The sequence below is a fragment of the Poeciliopsis prolifica genome, unplaced genomic scaffold (genome assembly GCF_027474105.1).
Source record: "Poeciliopsis prolifica strain line A6 unplaced genomic scaffold, Auburn_PproV2 SCAFFOLD061, whole genome shotgun sequence".
In the NCBI taxonomy this organism is placed as follows: Eukaryota; Metazoa; Chordata; class Actinopteri; order Cyprinodontiformes; family Poeciliidae; genus Poeciliopsis; species Poeciliopsis prolifica.
The window spans coordinates 338,105-356,698 of NW_026562436.1; the positions used below are offsets into that span (position 1 = coordinate 338,105).

Sequence of the window (18,594 nt, forward strand, 5' to 3'; positions counted from 1 at the left end):
TATTTCAGCCCTTCTTTTCTTTTGGAACATCTTATTGAAGTTGTCTCGCACATAATGTTAAATCAGCGACTAATATTTGCATAATGTTCCTGTAAATGAGAGGCGGGGACATACCGGAAAGTCGCTGTAGGTTTCTTCCATAACAGTCAGCCGGTGTGACACCAAGCTAGAAGTCGTCGCCGGTAAAGGACATCTCCCTCTAAATGGAAGGACTTTCAGCATCTTACATGTGTGGCAATCTGTCAGATCCACAAGTTCATCATGCCCTCACCTTTTGACAGTATTTTTATATTATTCAGCACCCTGCCTTCGGGAATTTGTGTTTTGATATAATGAGTCAAATGATTTATGATCGTTATTATCTATTGATCGATGTAAGCATAAAAATATTTTATATGTTTATTTTAACCACGGACCCATCAAAATTGTCCATCGGAGGAGCTGCAACATGCTCGCAGCTTGCTATGCCGGTGTGTAAATGGTGCAGAGCCCCAAAACACAAACGGCGCAGAGAAAGTACTGGGTTTTCATTTGTTGAGCGTGTTTGACAGACAGTTATTTGGGCCAATGATGTGGCAGTATTTCCCAGCAGGTCTGTTTCGCAGTTCTACAGAAGTCTAGCGCCCCCCGCTCTGATGTCGTTAAGGCATTAGGACCGTACAGAACCTGCAGCCTAACGGCATTATTACGACACAGCCTGTTCCTTACGGGAAGTGGGCGGGGCTAAAGTAGAAGAATTGGAAGGTCGTGACAAACAGGGTGGCTACAAAGAGGGCATGTTTTTTCTTAACTGGTCAATTTCTGAAGCTCCTGTTTAGCAGCGGGGGTAAGTTGGATGTTCTTTCTGCCTGAACATAACTGTCGAGTTAACGGAAAGGACAGCGTTAAGCTCGATAAGCGAAACATGTGCTGAGTAGCTCTCGCGATCTTATACGATGCTATAAAAACTAGCATTATCGTGATATCTGTATTCATATAGAAGAAAATGCTTTAGACTCGGTATTTCACACAGCAAGTCAGGCGTCAGCTCCTAAACTATGATCCTCTATGCTACTATGGGAACTAAAATTTGTGATCTTTTTTTCTGTATTTTCCTGGTAGTTTTTTCTTGCAGCTGTCGTCATGATGTCTTCCATGGTGCTCCAGCTGTTTGGACTGGCTTTCGTCGCCTCAGTGCTCCATGCTAAACACGGTCAGTTTCGTTTCTCCAGTTCACCTCCGCTGCCAGCCTCCCGGTTTCCTGGGAATATTATCTTCCAGGAAGAGGACGGCGCAGCTTTTCACTCTCAAAACAGAGCCGTTCAGAAAAGTTTGTAGTTAAAAAGGTCACATACAAAAAGATCTTAAAACATCACCACAACCTACATAAGAATAGATATTAGTCAAGAATTTAATATGGAATTAAATCACTTTCTGATTGTTATCTTGTTAATGCAGAGTAAATGTAGTGTATGTTTCCCTGATGGGAATGTTGTTGCTGTTGCTCATAATGCTGGAGAGCTGTTTTAATCTATTCTATAGAATCTATTCGGATTTGCTACCGTCTTCCTAAATAAATCCTTAATATCTGACTGGTTAACCTCCATGATATAACTACACAGTTTTTCTATGTGTAGTTATCACCCTTCATAACTACACATAGTTAGTTATCAGCACCTCTGAGAGATTTAAATCTGTAAAGTTGTGAGAGAAATTACATTCTTGTGATCTTGTCCTTCTTAACTAGATCTAGAGAAACTCATCCAGGCGTTAATCTTTAGTTACATTGATTACTGCAACTCTCATGGGTCAGCTTCAGCTGATCCAGAACACTGCTGCTGGTGTTCTGACTGAAACCAGGAAGTCGGAGAACATCACCCAGTTCTAAGTCCTTCCACTCAGAGAATAGACTTTAAAATACTGTTAGTTTATAAATCACTGAAGGGCTTGGCACCACAATGTATTATTGTTGCCTACAGGCAACAGATAACCTGCCTTTCCTTGGATTGTTGTCAGTCATGCAAAAATATTACGGACATATCAAATAACTAAAGTTTAGTTAAAATTACAAATATTCCTATGTTTATCAGGGAAAAGATAATTTCATTTTTTGAACAATGGAATCAAAACTTTAATTGAAGTTTCACATGTTCACGTATCAATTTTGGGACACCTTGTTTCATTAAATTGTCACAAGTCTGGCTTTTATGTTGTGGTCTAAATAGTTCGTACAGTATTTTCTACTTATTATGGAATATTTTATAAGCTGCAAATGCTCTGGACCGAATCTTTTTTTAGCAGTTGAGGCTCTGCAGTAACTTCTATTCACAGTTGCTTTCCTCCAGATATGACACATCTTGTAGTAACGTTAGCTGAAGACGGCGTGAAGAGTGAGCCGAAGGCAGGCTCTACCGGGCTCTGGGGAGTCTGATGAACTCAGACTCAGAGTTTTCTCTGTGGCCGAACCATTTCTGTGTTTGGGGAGGAGTCCACTACCACAAGGACTATAACTGAAGTAAATAAAAATGTTTTTTTAAACTTCAATACCGGACTAGGGTTTTGTCCATCATTTGATAGTTGTAAGACCCAGTTCCAGTCCGGTGTTCTGACAACAGAGGATAAAGAGGCAGAAGCTCATCAAGGATGAGAATCAGTTCATAGTCATTGTTTGATTGAGGGCAACCAGATCCATTTAAGCTTAATTGTTATTGTTACTTTAATATTATTGTTGACAGGACACGGGGAGGCTTCCAGATACACCTAAGAAAATAAAAGTAAAAAAAGTTCTCAACAAATGGCACTTGGGGCATCAAAGACGGAAGGGGCTGGTGCTGAAGACCCTTCCACCCCTAGCACATGCCTGACTCCACATATATAATGATAGGAAAATAACGTGTCAGCTCACAGTTACTATAGTTCTTTTGGATAAGTTTAAAAATGGCTGATGTTGTTTGCTCTAACAGTTGCAGTCATAAAGAGTTTTCTGGTGGTTATGACTACACTGCTTGCTTGATAGTCAGACAGTCTTTTCTCTATCTTACCTTTGAGTCTCAGGGAACAGCATGGTAACCCACACTCTGGCCAATATTTGTAAAAACACAAACATTTGTCAGAAGCTGTATTGTGTACAGAGATTTTAATAAACCGAGATTTTAATGAGCAGCTGTTTCCAGAGAGTCTTCTCTGCTTTTTGGTCCTGGTCTGAACTCACTCTGATTCTCTGAAGTAAGAGTGCTGTGATTGCTGTTTGTGTTAGAAGTTTTTGAGAGGCTCCATGGCCCAAAACTTACAAACTTATCAAACTCTCGTGCTGTCAAACGTAAGAATGAATGACAGAATATAGGAATGGGAACACTAGTAAATGTTAAGAGGGTTTGATGGTGAACGTAAGAATGAATAGTGGTCTGTGTGAGAAAGTTTGATTGCAACGTAAGTTAACTTAAAATCTTAGTTTCTGATTGGATCCCTGTAACAAAGCAGAAGGTGGAGGGGACACAATATAAAATAATGACACGGAAGCACAGCGGGAAAGGGGGGTAAAAAATGATGGTTTCCCGACCAAAATGGGAGACTTAACAGGTATGATATTATTAATGCTCCGATAGTAGAGTCAGCATGATCAGAAGTGTTAGATAGAAGCTGACAGTCAGCACCAGAACCCGTCTGTCACTGTGGTAAAGTGAACCACCTCTTGGGAAATGACAGTAAAGCCAGTCCTCACTCGATATCGACGTGCGCAATGGCACGAGGCATTATGTCGCCCTCTTTTACAACCTCCTTTCAAAATAAAAGTACACCTCCAGTTTACGTTTGATTCACACTTTAAATGTACTCTACATGCATCCATACATGTCCATATACATGAGCACAGCTTTGCCTGTTTTAAACTGACTCCCTTTTCTGCTTTTCTTCTAATTTTAGACTCGGATTAAGTTGAGTTGAATAGCAGAAGTGGGTTTACAAATTATTTGGGAGGCGTCTAAAAAATATATCACATCAGCATTTTTCTGAAATGACATGTTGTAAATATTAGGATTGTATGACATGAGGAAAACATGTATTTGCAGCACTATTGCTGAACATTGCTATAACAGTATCGATTATGATTCTATTAGTGCAAGTAACTGCAGTGATGTTGATATCATGATGACAAATGCTATTTGATGTATTGTAGCTTTAATGCACACACAGTTAGTGTACCGAATGCAGGTTGGCAACTAGAGCTTGGAGCCCAGCTAAATATCCAGCTATTATCAGCTTGTGCCAATAATTATTTTTTTAACAGAACATAAAAACAGTCATGTTGTGCACATTAAGCTGATTTATTCTAGATATACTGATAAATTTAGCATGCATATATTGTATGATTGTGACTATGTCTAATCAAAAAAGGAAACCTTTTCAATGACATTATTGTATCTGATATGATCAATATATTGTTTAAGCAGTACTAATAAGAATTGTTATAGTTTTATTTGTAGATGAAAACAAGTGGATTATTTTATTGTAAAACCTTGGCATTGGGCTTGGAAGATTACTATATTAGAATCTTGTGCTGGCCTCCCTTCAGATGTGATCCAGCAACTTAGTATGTCATCAGAAATTGAGTTTGCTAAATATGACTTTCAATTTATGAAGGCCAAAATATAAGAACATTTATAAAGTTAGAAAGTTTCTAAGAAAACTAGAATATTATTGAAAACAGCCTGGGCTCTGCTCCACTGTAAGGGAGCCATTGGCTGATCACTTCCATACTACACTGCATTGATGCAATAATTTATGCAAAAAGGCTGAATACAGATGCTGTGCTGTTCATGGACATGGCTACTTTCTGTATTAAAACGTATCTTTCCTTTCTATGATATGATAGTAATATTTTGTGAGAAGCCAATATTTAGTTTTTTATTATCTGAGCAGAAGTAAAAGATTGACGTATTTTGCTTAAACTTTGCTCATCTGACCCAGCTAACATCAGCCTTCAGCCATGTGACTGGCAGTTCTTACCAACAGACTGCTGTAGTTATGCTTTTTAGGTTTTCAAAAGTCATTTGGAGAAACATTTTGTTTTATTTTTCTGAAAAGACATTGCGCTGTAGAACTGACAAGCTTACAGTTCAGAAATGACCTCAGAGGCAGTCACGTATTGACCATGGTTTCAATGTTTTTTTTTTCTTCCTTCTGCAGAATTTAGCACCCATCTGGTGACTGCTCCTCATGTTCCAGTGGTGGAGATCGGTACTAACTTCACGGCTACATGCGTGATCGTCAACACAGTTGAAGTCACTGCCGACAATCTCTACTGGAATCTATCAGAATCATCCGTTGTACCTGAAAAAAACTACATCAAGATCAATGAATCAGCACTAGCTGTGACCATCGTCATCAGTGGTGAAGAATCTGAGTGGCTTTTCTGTATCTGCAAGAAAAACTCTCCCTACGTTTCTCTGAATAAAAGCAAATTTATTCATGGGATCTACCTGAAGAAAGCCTGTAAGTTTACTCTGCTCAACATGAAACCTGTCCCATGTTTTTTAATCCAACATGGAAAGGGGTCAAGCTTTTTTAATCAAAGAAAATTTGATTACCAAACTTGATTTGGTAATCAAATTTTCTCTTAATTTGATGACTAATCAATGTGTGTGTAGTTGTGGGGCAGCTAATGGTTGACAGTATAGGGGTGCACATTTATTGTCACAATATCACTGTAAGCAATATGCATGTAAAAAAACATAGGTTGCAATAATGATAGCTACCAATTTCATTGTGTAATGGTCACAGTCTCTGTGGCTGTAGTATATTAGTGACATTTGTTTTATGCAGGATTGACATGTCGATGAAGCCAAATAAGGAACTGATATAAAGTTGGTTCTTTATTAAAAAACATTTTTCCAAACAAAAAACTACCAGTTTTCCTACAGTAATAGGACAGACTGCCTGTGAAATGTTATTAATATTTTTGTTTCATGACTGAGAACACACCAAGGTAAGGCAGGTTATTTGTTGCCAATATAATAATATTTAATAAATTGTGGTGCCAAGCCAATCAGTGATTTATAAACTTTAAAATACTAAGTATTTTAAATTAGGACTTCCACTGAGTCATTTTCTCAGTGACTTAGAGACATAGAACTGGGTGATGTTCTCTAACTTCCTGGTTTTAGTCAGAACACCAGCAGCTTCTATACGTTTTGCTGCATATAGAAACAACACAACATTCCTCAATACAACCATGGCAGATGAATGCAACTACAGATTTGTTCGTAGCATTGATGAGTTCATTATTAGTGTCCATCTCTCCCACGGTCTTTTTCAGATTTCTCAGATAAAAACATCTCTCCAGCATTAAGAGCTTGTTGAGGGGCTGTTGTTGAGCAGCCCCTCAACAACATCGAACCGATCAGGGAAACATACACTACATTTACTCTGCAGATACTTGATTAATATCTGTTCCAATTTAACTTGGAGCCCAAATTGATCATGTGATTATCACAACATTTCCTCCTTTTCTAATACTGTGCAGTCCTAATTTGTAGTTCTGTTTTTCTGACTACAAACAAGGTGAACTATTGTTGGTTCCTAATCTAAGGTCTCTCTTCTTGGCTCAACACCAGATCCACCTCGGAGGGTGGAGAACCTGTCCTGTGTGGCAGAGCAGGAGTCAAAACTTGTTTCCAGTAATTTAATCTGCAAGTGGGACGTGGTTGGTGGTCAGACTGAAGACGTCAAAACAAACTACACAGTGATGGTGCAATATGAGTGAGTCTTGCACTGATGCTGCCTGCCATCATTGTTCATTACATCTGGTAGCATAATTGTTTGTTTTGGAGAATAACAAGGTTTTGAATGTTTCTTTTTATCTGTGTGCAGATGATCTAATGATGATCTGAATATGTTCTGCATGTTTTATGTTTACTTTACTGTATTTGATAAGGACAGATAGAAGAAACAGATCAAGGCAACTTAATCCCAGCATCATAGCTAATTCACAACAGCCAGCATCATTATCCATCATACCCCACCATGCTCCATAATACCCTGTCATAGCCCACTATGCTACCATGCTCCATCATGCTCCACCAGCGCCATCATAATCCACCATATCCCACCATGCACCATTATACCCTACCATATCCCACCACGTTCCATTATTCCCCACCATGCCCCACCATGCTCCATCAGGCTGCAAAGTCATTGCTCTAGTACACCTGGATTGTGGGAGGAAGTTGCTTTTGGACATTTTGATCTCAGTATTTCATCATGATTTCATATTTCATGCTTTTGGGAAGAATTGCGAGTAAGTGAGAGTGAAAGAGGTCAGGAACTGAACATGTTCTGCAGTACAACTTATTTTATATTCTAAGTTTTCTAAAATGCTTTCTAAAAAATGTCTCCAGGACAGCCACATACAGCAGCACAACATTCCTCAACACAGCCACGGTGAATTTGGGATTCTTCCCCCATTATATGTCACTGGATGTTTGGGTGGTGGCTAGTAATTTACTGGGAACGGTGGAGTCTGAGCATCTGAAACAGGAAGCCAATGAGTTTGGTAAGTAAATGTTTGACCATCTTCATTTTTGAAGGTTTTTATTTTTGTCGTATTCTGAAATGGACTCTTGTGTTTCTGTGTTCCAGTGAAAACAGATCCTCCATCCAAAGTGACTGCAATTCCAGAGGAGCCTTTCCCTAACTCCCTTTTAATCAAATGGCAGCATCCTATTCATGATGCACGAATAAAACTGACTTATCAAATTCGATACTGCCAAAGTGGATCCCATACCTGGAGCTATGTAAGTGTATGTGATCTAAGCACTTTATGGATCAAAAATGTTTCTGAGCCCATTCTGGTTGAAATGCTGAATATTTTATATTTTTAGCAGAAGTTCTGCTGCCTTTGAGACAGTTCTGTTTAATCCCAACTGATGCATGTTGGACCAAATGGCAGCTCTTCACCCTCTGGCTCACTGATTCTTAAATAACATATTTTGAATAAAAATCCACTCAGATAAATCAATTTTTGGTTTATCTGGTTCTTGGTTTATTGTTAATATTGATATTGAGTTTATCTAAATTGACACTGGGGTTTCTGTTTTACAGATACCTCTTGGAGACACCGAGAAGGTCATAACTTCCTTCAGACTGCAGAATCTTCAGCCATACAGCGCTTATGTCATTCAGATGCGCTGCAGAAATCGAGAGGGGAACTTGGGTTACTGGAGCAACTGGAGTGCCAATGAAACTAAGACAACACCAGAGGATCGTAAGTGTTATTGTTTCATACTTTGACTGTTGACACAAATATGGAGTTAGATGTTAGATCCTGTTTGTGCCCGACTTGGCACAAATGGGGACGTTGGTTGCGACGGTTGTAGGAGTTCGTCCTGTAATCGACAGGTTGCTGGCTCAATCCCCGTTCTATCCGCCTCCGCTTGTGGTGGTCAGAGGGCCCAGTGGCTCGGTGTACCTCAGGGCAGCTCTGGCCTCTATCTATTAGCTTATTACCATCAGAGTGTGAACAGGCTTCTGTACTTTTTGGACATCACCTTCGGTTTGAACGCAATTTCATTCACTGTTTCTGCCAATTTCTTCCACTTTTTCTTCTTTCATTTTCTTTTCTATGGGGCTTCCATTTTTTTACAAAGGTATTCCTGGAAACAGTTTCACTCTCTCTTCTGTTCACCTCTCCTCCATCACAGGAGCACAATTTCTGTAAACAACAGAAATTATTTTACTGTTGTTTACATGTAGCTTTTACAATTGAAGCAACAGTTCTGACTATTTAAGAAGCTGTATTGTGTTTTTATTAATTTCTCATTAAACATTTAGAACTAATTTATTACCTCAGTTAATTAATTATGATTAATTCAAAGCAACTCCTATTAATCAGATTTAATGTGTATGTGTATGCATGTGTGCATATGTGTATATGCATAGTAAATTGTTTTTCTTTCCTTCTCAATGATCAATTATCATGGGCTCAAAAAGCCCAAATGGTCCATCTGCTAATGATACAATAAGCCTGCACATATCTCCCATCACATATCTCCCATGATGTGATGCTTCCTGTTTTTTCTACCTCTGATTTAGGACCTAGAAGTAAACCAGATTTGTGGCAGTTGTCTGGGGGTGACCATCGTGAAGAAGTACAGATCATTTGTAAGGTAAAGTTTCATAATGTTGTAAACAAAACAGTTTAATAAAAAATGTCCAAATCAAACATTACCAGATTGGAAAACATCAGCTTATATTCATTCAGTAGACATGTCATTGGGTCCAACTTGCTTACATGTACATTGGTCTGAACACTCATTTGCTCGGTTTTGGCTTCATTGGTTCTGGTCTAGATTCAAACAGGTGTCTGAGAAATTTATTTGGGTTGAGATCCGGCGATTGAGGAGGGCATTGGACTACACTGATTTCATTATTACTTCTGAACAGCAGTTTGAGTTTAAACTTTGGAAATGTGGAACAAAATGGCGTTTTAAGGATGCAGCCATTTTTGTTGACAGCAGAATGACTCATCTGGTGTGCAGGGGATGAACAGCTCAGTCTACGCTGAACATTCTCCCACTGATGGAAACTGCTTTTTCATCATGTGTGTGTATATGACTTTGACTTTCAGGATCCCAAGCATGCCAATGGAAGGATAACGTCATTCGGCTTAATTTCCTACACCAAGAATGGACGTTTGAAGCAGGAGATCATCCTGGCCGACCAGAACCAGAACTCCAGTGAGAGCAGAGTCACTCTGCTTAAGAACATTTCCTTGGCTGATAAACAGCTTGTAAAAGTGTGTGTGAATGCCAACAATTCCAAGGGGACTTCTCCAGAGGCGTGTTTGGGCATCCCTGTCAGATCATCTGGTATGTGTCTCTTTCAATGAAACATAGCAGCAAGTGCATATGGACGCTTCATGTTGAATATTCAGTGAAGATGAACACTAAAGCTAGCATACACGTGCATAGTCAGTATCAGCAGAATAAACCCAGAGCCTGATTAGTACTGCAGTACAGAAAAAGAAATACAACTAATGCCTTTATGCACATGTGCACTGGTGAGGTACAGTAGAAAACACAGTGCCGCTGTACTCTTGCCATTATGCATATTTGGTAAGTTAAAGAACCAGAGTAATTAAAAAGTCTGATGAGGTTGAAAAGATTTCAGCTCTGCTGTTGTTTCATTGTAACTGTCTGAACATAAATCTTTTGACATCATAGCAAGAGATGGTAGCAAAAAGGCCACTTTTTAATCAGCATGTTAGCATGCTTGCACATATGTCAGAGATGCACCACGACAGTAGTTGAGGATTGGTTCATTCTTCAATTCAACCAACCCTGAGCAGCGACTGGCCAGTTGGAAACTCAGAAATCCAATCGTTTTCAATACCTAAATACGACATACTAAATGACCTCCTTGTGTTATAGTCAAAGCCACTTAATCTGAGACCAAATCAAGTCCAAGACCAGTGGAGAGAGACCGAGACCACCATAAACATAATAATGTAGTTGCTGCTGTAAAATGCTTAAAGAAAATCTGGATGTGGTGTGTCACTAGCAGGACTCCAGCCTGACTGCTGTTACTGCTGCACCCAACAGTTTTAGATAGGTGCTCTTAGATAGGTGCTCTGACACATAACTGAACTCAAGCCTGTACATAAACAGGCCGCCATTTACAGGCTTACATTGACAGACTGACATTGACGGTCACATTAATGTGACTGGAAAACATTTCTACTTACATTCTTCTAATCCTAGTAGCTCTCTGTGTCATAGGGTGTAGCGTCACTTTTTCTCCTATCTTTCTTACTGTCTGCTCAATGCTGGAAGCCTGAAAATATTCCTATGGCTCTTAGATTTTCTTATGATATATAGTTCTTAAAAGACAATTCAGATTTGACTAAGATCAGAATGAGCTGATCAGAGCTTTACAGAATCTTGAGTCCTGCTTCTCTAACATATAATGTTGAGCAAAATTTTTGAAAGCATAAATATTGTTCTGTAGAGGTGACTGGAGGATTGTTATTGTTACAAATGTTCAAAGAAAAAGACATTCAATTAGCCCTTTGGTTGGTGTATGTGATTTGGTTTGGTCTATGTTTTGCTAACAGTGTGTGTGTTTCTCTTTCAGAACGACCAATGATGGCAGAGTTGAAAGTGTGGACCCAGGAGGGTCAGATGTTTGTGGAATGGAAGCGGCCAAATAACACCGCTGTAACTGAATATGTAGTTGAGTGGGCAAGGCATGGAAAAACAGACTGGCAGAGAGAAAACAAGACCACCACAAGGACTGCAATTAAAGGTTATATTCCGCTTTTGACCATTTTATTTTTTTGTTGTTGATATATTGATAGTCCAAATAAAGGAGAAGGCCGTTACCTGATTGAGTAAAAATGGAGCTGGTAGATATTAAACAAAAGTAAGAAATTGGAAAAGTAACACTGTTTACTCAAAAGATTCTCTAAAAATGAAATCAGTAAATTCTTAAATAAAATAAGGTCTCCAGCTTAATTCAGCCTAAGGTATCTGAAGTTAATCAGTTGGGTTACGTTCAGATCACAGCAGGTGAAGCGCTCATAAGCGGAGTAGTTTAATTTCATGTGTTATATGTGACCAAATACACATATAACACGTATTATATGTGCTATATGTGTATATACTCCTGTGGTTCTGGTTTTATTACAATTAGGGAAGTTCCTGAGCTCACTGCAGAGTTTTTGTCACTCTCCAGTGACAAATACTCAGTGTTTTTGTTACTCCAGAGAAAAAGCTAGATGTGTTCATCTGTCTGATGGAATCAGTATTCTCCTTTCAACTTGTTGAATGTTAGTCAAACCACACAACAATTAAATGCAACTAAACAGTCTATGTCAGTATCATTTAAAAATGTACAGATGAAAGTAAAATATGACAGAAATTTTTGATGCCATCAGTCAAAATGAAGGACAACAAAAAATCCCAACACAACCGCTGGCTGGGATGCTCTTAAGTGCTGCTAAATCTCAACTGTTTTATATTTTTTGTGTTTGGTCTCGCTTGTAAATGAGCCAATGAGTTGAGATTTTTTCCTGTATAAAAATGGATTATATATAACTAAATATTAAGTTGTGATTGAAGGCTGCACTTGTCATTTTGAACAGGTCATATTTTTAAAAAGCAGAATCCCCTTCATGTTTTCAGAAAGTTTCTTTATGTTTCTGAGCTGTGTTAAAATGTTCCTCGCTATGGATGGACTTCCATATGTCCACGCCTCATTCAGCTCTGTGAGCAGAGTTTGGTGGGGTAATGCAACAATAATTCTATGTCATCATTATAATCTGCAGCTATTCATCTTTATTTGATCAAAATGTTTATTTTGTTTTCTGATGTGAACTCCAGGGAGCCTTGAGAAGTTTGTTCGCTACAATGTGTCAGTTTATGTCATTCAGTCTGGAAATATCAGGAAGCTGGTTCATAAAGAAGCCTATCTGGAGCAAGGAGGTAAGACGAACTGGATGATGCTCTAGTTCTCGCTTTCTTCCATGTATTATTTTTTTCATCTGTTTACCTTCATTTACTTGGGGGAATCCTGCACTCTGCATTTGGTATTGATATGTTAGTGTGAAGAGCTCTGGTTGGGTGTTCAGGTCTTCTCTAGCCTCTACAACTTTTCCTCCAGCTGTGCTTTGTATTCAGTTCTATCCATCTTCCCATCATACCTTACCATGGTTTTCAGTTTTGTAAAGTCGCTTCACTTCTTACCTGGAGTTGTCACCAAAAATGTGTCCTGAGAAAATGGTTCTCCTCACTGAGTTACACTGCTGTGCTTTGTTAGTTAGATATTTTCTCAGCAGAGTTGGTCCTGATCTACCTAAAAGACTGATTACTGTCAGACTGCTTTAGATGGTTAGTGACCATCTTCCTGTGCTAAAATGACTTCCTTATGATAAGCCCACCGCACATCCTACTCTCCAAATGACTACATGTTGCATCTGTACGTTCTGTTCATCATCAGATCACTTGCAGACTGTCATCACGTTTTAACCTGGATGACTAGGATACCTCTGCTGGTTAAACTTGCTTCACTCTATAGGGCCCAGCCACCCAGATTATGGGTGCACAGATAAATTGGCCCCAGATTTCCTTAATTTTGGTAGATGGGTGATCAGCTGATACTTACACATGAAGCCGATCTTATCCACTAATTTCATCTACCTCAGCAAAGATCTAAAAATCAACCACTGTCCTCTGCAACTTTGCAGAGAGAGCTTTGACTGACAGACCAGCCCACCAGACTGGGCTGGTGGACCGGCCCAGACTGCCGCTGCAGTTTGCAATTAACAATTGTTACCAACTTAGCAACTGTCTTGCTATATTTAACAACATTTCAGACAAAAATATCAGTATTGGCCAAAATTGGAATGGCCAGGTCAGGCTTTGTAAAGATCAGTGCCTGTCCAGAAAACTGCTAACCCAGACCCTTCTGAACAGAAACATCCCCACAGTATATTGCTGTTCTCTGCTTCTTTCAGAGATGTGTTCAGTCATTTCTCACATGTTTTGCACTTAAACCAAAATATTTAATTTTGGTCTCAATTGACCAGAGCACCTTCCTGGCAGCAACAGGGACTTCAAATTTGATCATGATATTTTGTGTTAATATTGACGTAACAATAAAAGCAATGATAGGAAAACAACTAATTAATTCTCTGCAGTCATATTTTTTATTATCTTAAATCGGGAAGCCTGTTATTTGGCCAGCACACTCACCACTAAGTTGCAGATGTGCATGTAATACTCCTGTGGTTCTGGTTCTATTACAATTAGGGAAGTTTCTGAAGAGATTTGGGTAGCGGTGGTTCGTTGTTTACCTGACTTGGATCCAGTCTGGTGTGATCAGCTCTAATAATGTTTCTGCTTGGGTTACAGCTCCAGAACAGGGCCCTACTATTAACAAAAGCTACCCAGCATACGATAATGCTCGGCTGGTGTGGGATGAGATTCCACTGGACAAGAGGCGGGGCTTCATCACAAACTACAACATATCCTACAGAAAGGAGAACGAGGCCCCGAGTACGTTCCTACCTGTCAGAACTGGCTCTTTTTTTTTCACTGTCTTCTCAGCAGTCAGCCTAACTTGTTTGGTTCTGTTCAGAATCGATTCCTGTTCCAGTTAACAAAACCTCTTACACTCTGACTAACCTGCTGGGCAACACCAAGTATGAAGTCTGGATCAGCGCTTCAACCGTGGCAGGCTCAAAAAACAGCATCCCTCACTCATTCACCACATTGAGATACGGTGAGTCTGTCTGCAGGCAGCTGCTTCACATCAGCTAAACAAACAGGACATATTCATTCAAAGCCTTAATAAAATTATAGCAGCAGACTGTGAGCAAAGGAAGAAAGATGTTGAAGGCAACTAGATAAACTGCAAAGCACTTGGGAAGAGATGAGTGTGTCTGTACAAAGTTCTGCTTTTAAGCTGCACTGAAGGAGGAGCAAGAAATGATTGATGATGGAAAATAAAAAGTGGTGTTGACTTTCTGAGAAATGGACAGGTCACCAGTCCATCAGGACAGACATGTCCAACCCATCCCCTGTGTACCAGCTATGGTTAGGACTGGTTCACAAGCCAGAGTTTTGCTTTTTGGAAGGCCAAAGGAAGCAGAATCCTGTGGTCGAGTCTTTCATCTAAACTATGTTTATATATTTTTTTGATGCAGAACAACAACAAAAAAAAAAAAAACAATTTGGTATTAATAACTTGTCAGGATTAATAAATTAAGGAAAACTTGGTGGCGATGTGAAGTGTTGCTGATCTGTTGTGCTGTCTTCCTGTCAGCTCCAGGAACGATTGAGGGCATCGTGGTGGGAGTCAGCCTGGGCTTCCTGTTCCTTGTTCTCATGGCTCTCTTGCTGTGCTTTCTGAAGAAGGATGTGTAGGTGGAACTTTCCTGTCTCTCTCCTTCTTTTCTGTACAAGATATAGTTCTTCATAGTGTGTCAGCATCTCAATACGTAGTTTATGAAGAGCATTCGTGCTGTAAAGTTGCTCTAAAAAAGCTCAGTGAAGGTGAGGCTGGCTGTTCCAGTTTCTGCTCTGTAGTTAGGCCAGCTTAGACTCCGTTAAGGTCTTGTGTTAGAGACGTGATTTGTGTTTCTTGTTAGTTTCTGACTGATAGCTGTGTAATATCAGAGTTCTCTTTCCTTCAGATTAAAGGAGAACTTCTGGCCTCAGATTCCCAACCCTGGAGAGAGCACCATTGGGAACTGGTCCCCTGATTATCCTCTGAAGGTAAACCTGCAGTACTTCCCCCCTGTCTCTCTCTTTTTCTGTGGGTTCCATATGAAAGCTCTGACTCTTGGTGTCAGGATAAGGTTTTAAATTCATAGTGAACTTTTGTATTTACATTTAATATAGGCCTGACAAAGCCTTGAATTTTGTATTGGGGTGAAATTCTTTTGGTCTGAGATGTAACAGTGACCTTTTGTTCCTCTTCAGGACGAGACTCCAATGGAGAACTGTGTGTCTGTGCTTGATATTGGGGTGTGTGAGGTAAAGCTTGGCTTTGAAGAGGACAAGACCAGTCTGTCTCTGAAGAAGGGCAAATACCTGTCTGAGGAGCACAGCAGCGGGATTGGCGGCTCCTCTTGCATGTCCTCGCCGCGACAGAGCGTTTCCGACAGCGATGAGGGCCCTGACCTCGCTGACTCCACTGCCAGCACCGTTCAGTACTCCTCTGTTGTGGCATCCAGTGGTTACAAGGGCCAGACACCCAGCTCCCATTCGCAGCATTCCATCTTTTCACGGTCCGAGTCCACGCAGCCTCTGCTGGACTCAGAGGAGCACCCAGACGTGTCGCTGCAGGAGGGATGCAGACAGGTCCAGCCTCCTCCCAGGCCGTCACTATTTACTGGTGCAGAGAACCAGAACAACATGGAGTCTGATGACTTCAGGCTGCTGGGGGTGGAGCAGCATGACTTCTGTCCCCTCAGAGAGGACACTGAGCTGACCACCAAGCCAGACAGCCTGTCTGCTGACACAGAGTCAGCAGCAGTGTCCAGCTACATGCCACAGTTGGGAGGTTATAGACCGCAGTAAGAACATGTCTCATTGTATCGCTTTATTTTATTTTAAGCCTTTGACACAATGATTTTAAAATTGTCTCACTCATTTCCACTTCAACGCATGTTCACATGTGCAGCTGTATAATTCTTTGTAAAGTGTCATGTGAATGACGGCCTATTGCAGCAATGCTTGGAAGTCAGAGTATACCTTGCTGTTCCTCACCAGACTGATGGACCTGCAAGCTTTGAGTTCTAACTGCCAAGACATTCAGACTGAATCTGTCTTCTCTGAACATTAATGGAGGAAGATTTTGTCAAATATTTTCTGCTGAGAGTTAAAGTTGTCTGGTAGCGTAGCAATTAACTAACTCAATCTGAAAACTGATTTAACTGTGTTTAGTTTGACCACAGCAAGGCTGTCCCACATATCAAACATGTGACCTGTGGAAAGATGGAGGCTCACTGTCAGGTCTGCCTCCTTAGTAAGTAGTCTCAACATTTCTTTCAAAATGTGTGAGCCCTTATTAGACAAAACACACTGTCATCAGCATGTTTGCAGATAATTAGTCATATTCTATAGCAGGACCACAGGAAGATGGAAGAGAAACTTTCTTTACAGTCAGCTTGTTCTGAGCTACAGGCTGATCTCCAGAGGAACTGAAACCTGTTCTTGAGAACAGACTGCTGAGAAAGTGGTCTGCAGCCTGTATATAGCACCAGAACTCAAATGGAGGCTCCACAGGGCAGAGTGTGCTTCTGGAAACAAACATGATATTAGGTGATATGAAACTGACAAATATATCACAGAAAGAAGATGGTGCTTGTTTATCACACAACTGCAGTTAGAGTGGAGATGTGTTACTCTGATATTGTATTAGAAACAGAACTACTGTTTTTTGGAGCTCTAAAACATTCTATTTGTGGTCCAACTGTTTGTTGCTTATAGAAAAGTGCTGAGTGGACATATGTCTCCACTTCTGCTTTATACCTATTACTGTACTATTTTTTCTTTTACCTCAATTCTGGCTCTACATAGTTCATCCTGTGTTCATTTCAGTTCACTTTCTCTATATAACAACAATTGACAACATATTCTTTCAATGAACTAGTTTAGTTAATTTCCAATTCAGTTTAGCTCCAATCTAGTTCTTTCATTTTTCTCAGTTCAATCATGGATTAAGACATGCTTTACACATTGACATGTTGAGGTTACATTTAGCTGAACCTGGTGAAGAGTTTGGCTCTATGGGATGGAAGTTCAGTTTGGGTTTGTCCTTCCTCTTCTTGTTCTGTGCATTCAGCTCTATAGCAATGGGATGTGCATTGCTATGCATTATCATTTATTACATTATGTCTTTTTTTTAGCTTTGTTATATATGCTGCACTTGAATGTAACCAAGTTATCCTTGTTCAAAGTTAACCTATACTGTTTAACAATAAAGTTTCTTTGAGATGCATTAAAAATGTGAGCTACATGTGGTCTGTTGGTTATTACAGCTCAAGTGACTTCTTGATAGACATTTAACCTTTTTTCTTAATTAAGACGTTTTGTGTCAAATTGGCCTGACACTAAATTGTCTGCAAAAATGCAGTCACCTTTCTTGGTAAGTATTTTTTCAGCTTTTTTTTTTAAGGGGGAGGAATAAGAGTGACTTGTAAGCTATTCAAAGTAGAATGGAAGATTTTTTTCCTTCAATGAAAACTGTATAATTTCTAACTGATTATAATGAACAGTTTGGATTTAGGTTAATATTTAGGTTTCTGCCATATATAAAAATGTATATTGGCAACAATGGGTCAGCAATTAGAGAATTTCTTTACTGTAACTGTTCAACAAAGAAAAATAAAGTTGAAGAGGATGAATGAGAATTAGCCACAGTCCTACAGTCTTGACCCAAAGGGTTTGGTGACTTGTGTCATCTGCTCCCTCCAGGTCAAGAAGGAGGTCAAGAACAGGATGTACTGTCTGAGAAGGGAGGCATCTTTTTGGGGTCTGCTAAGGTGTTGTATATGTTGCACTAGTTAATTGTGTCCATTGTGCTGTCCTGCTGGTGTGTGTTGGGGAGTGGGGCACCACTAAGTTTACTGAATTAGCTCATTTAGAATGCAGGGTCTGAGGTGGGACTGAGCCTGTACTCTGTGGAGAAGGTGGTGCGGCAGGGGACGATCTCCAAGATCAGAGCAATCTTGTCCAATCAGAGTCACCCACTGAACTCACCAGTTAAGTTTAGTGAACACCAAAATTCCTTACGGTGTGTCGCTTCACTGAGAGTCTAGGGAACTTGTTTGTCACTGCTCACACTGCTATTTATTTCTTAATACTCAATGCTTTTATCTGTTGGGTCTTTGGTGCTTACTGTTTGTATTAGTGGGAGTGATGGTCTGAGACACAATTTCCTTTGGGATTAATAAAATATCCATTTATCTTGTGTAATGGAGGGAAGCAACAGATGAAGAAATGGTGGGTTGGAGCCTTGTGTGTTGTAATGTGAATGGTGCTCTGAACTGTTGTGAACAAAAATCTCAGCCACAAGAAATTATAAAGTTCTCCCTTTAGCAGTCTGAGCTTCATT

General features: G+C 39.9%; 1 protein-coding gene across 2 annotated transcripts; it reads left to right on the forward strand.

The window, feature by feature from the left end:
- Window positions 1-671: 671 nt before the first annotated feature.
- Window positions 672-17,490, forward strand: il6st (interleukin 6 cytokine family signal transduce). 2 transcript variants are annotated; one of them, XM_055060670.1, is made up of 16 exons: window positions 672-826; window positions 1,102-1,192; window positions 5,164-5,469; window positions 6,591-6,735; window positions 7,374-7,528; window positions 7,615-7,775; window positions 8,077-8,239; window positions 9,067-9,140; window positions 9,602-9,842; window positions 11,107-11,277; window positions 12,354-12,455; window positions 13,884-14,027; window positions 14,110-14,253; window positions 14,797-14,893; window positions 15,167-15,248; window positions 15,456-17,490. In XM_055060670.1, the coding sequence occupies exons 2-16, from the start codon at window positions 1,123-1,125 to the stop codon at window positions 16,053-16,055; spliced, it is 2,655 nt and encodes an 884-aa protein (XP_054916645.1). In that variant the 5' UTR covers window positions 672-826; window positions 1,102-1,122; the 3' UTR covers window positions 16,056-17,490. The 2 variants fall into 2 exon arrangements, with proteins under 2 accessions (XP_054916645.1, XP_054916646.1); XM_055060671.1 differs by having other exon boundaries at window positions 674-826; window positions 7,615-7,769.
- The last annotated feature ends 1,104 nt before the right edge of the window (window positions 17,491-18,594 follow it).

Excerpts from the sequence above, each read along its gene's own strand:
- il6st (XM_055060670.1), top strand. The coding sequence starts at position 1,123 with ATGATGTCTTCCATGGTGCTCCAGCTGTTTGGACTGGCTTTCGTCGCC. Across the intron at positions 9,141-9,601 it reads AAGTACAGATCATTTGTAAG|GATCCCAAGCATGCCAATGG; the intron begins GTAAAGTTTCAT and ends TTTGACTTTCAG. Across the intron at positions 14,894-15,166 it reads TGCTTTCTGAAGAAGGATGT|ATTAAAGGAGAACTTCTGGC; the intron begins GTAGGTGGAACT and ends TCTTTCCTTCAG.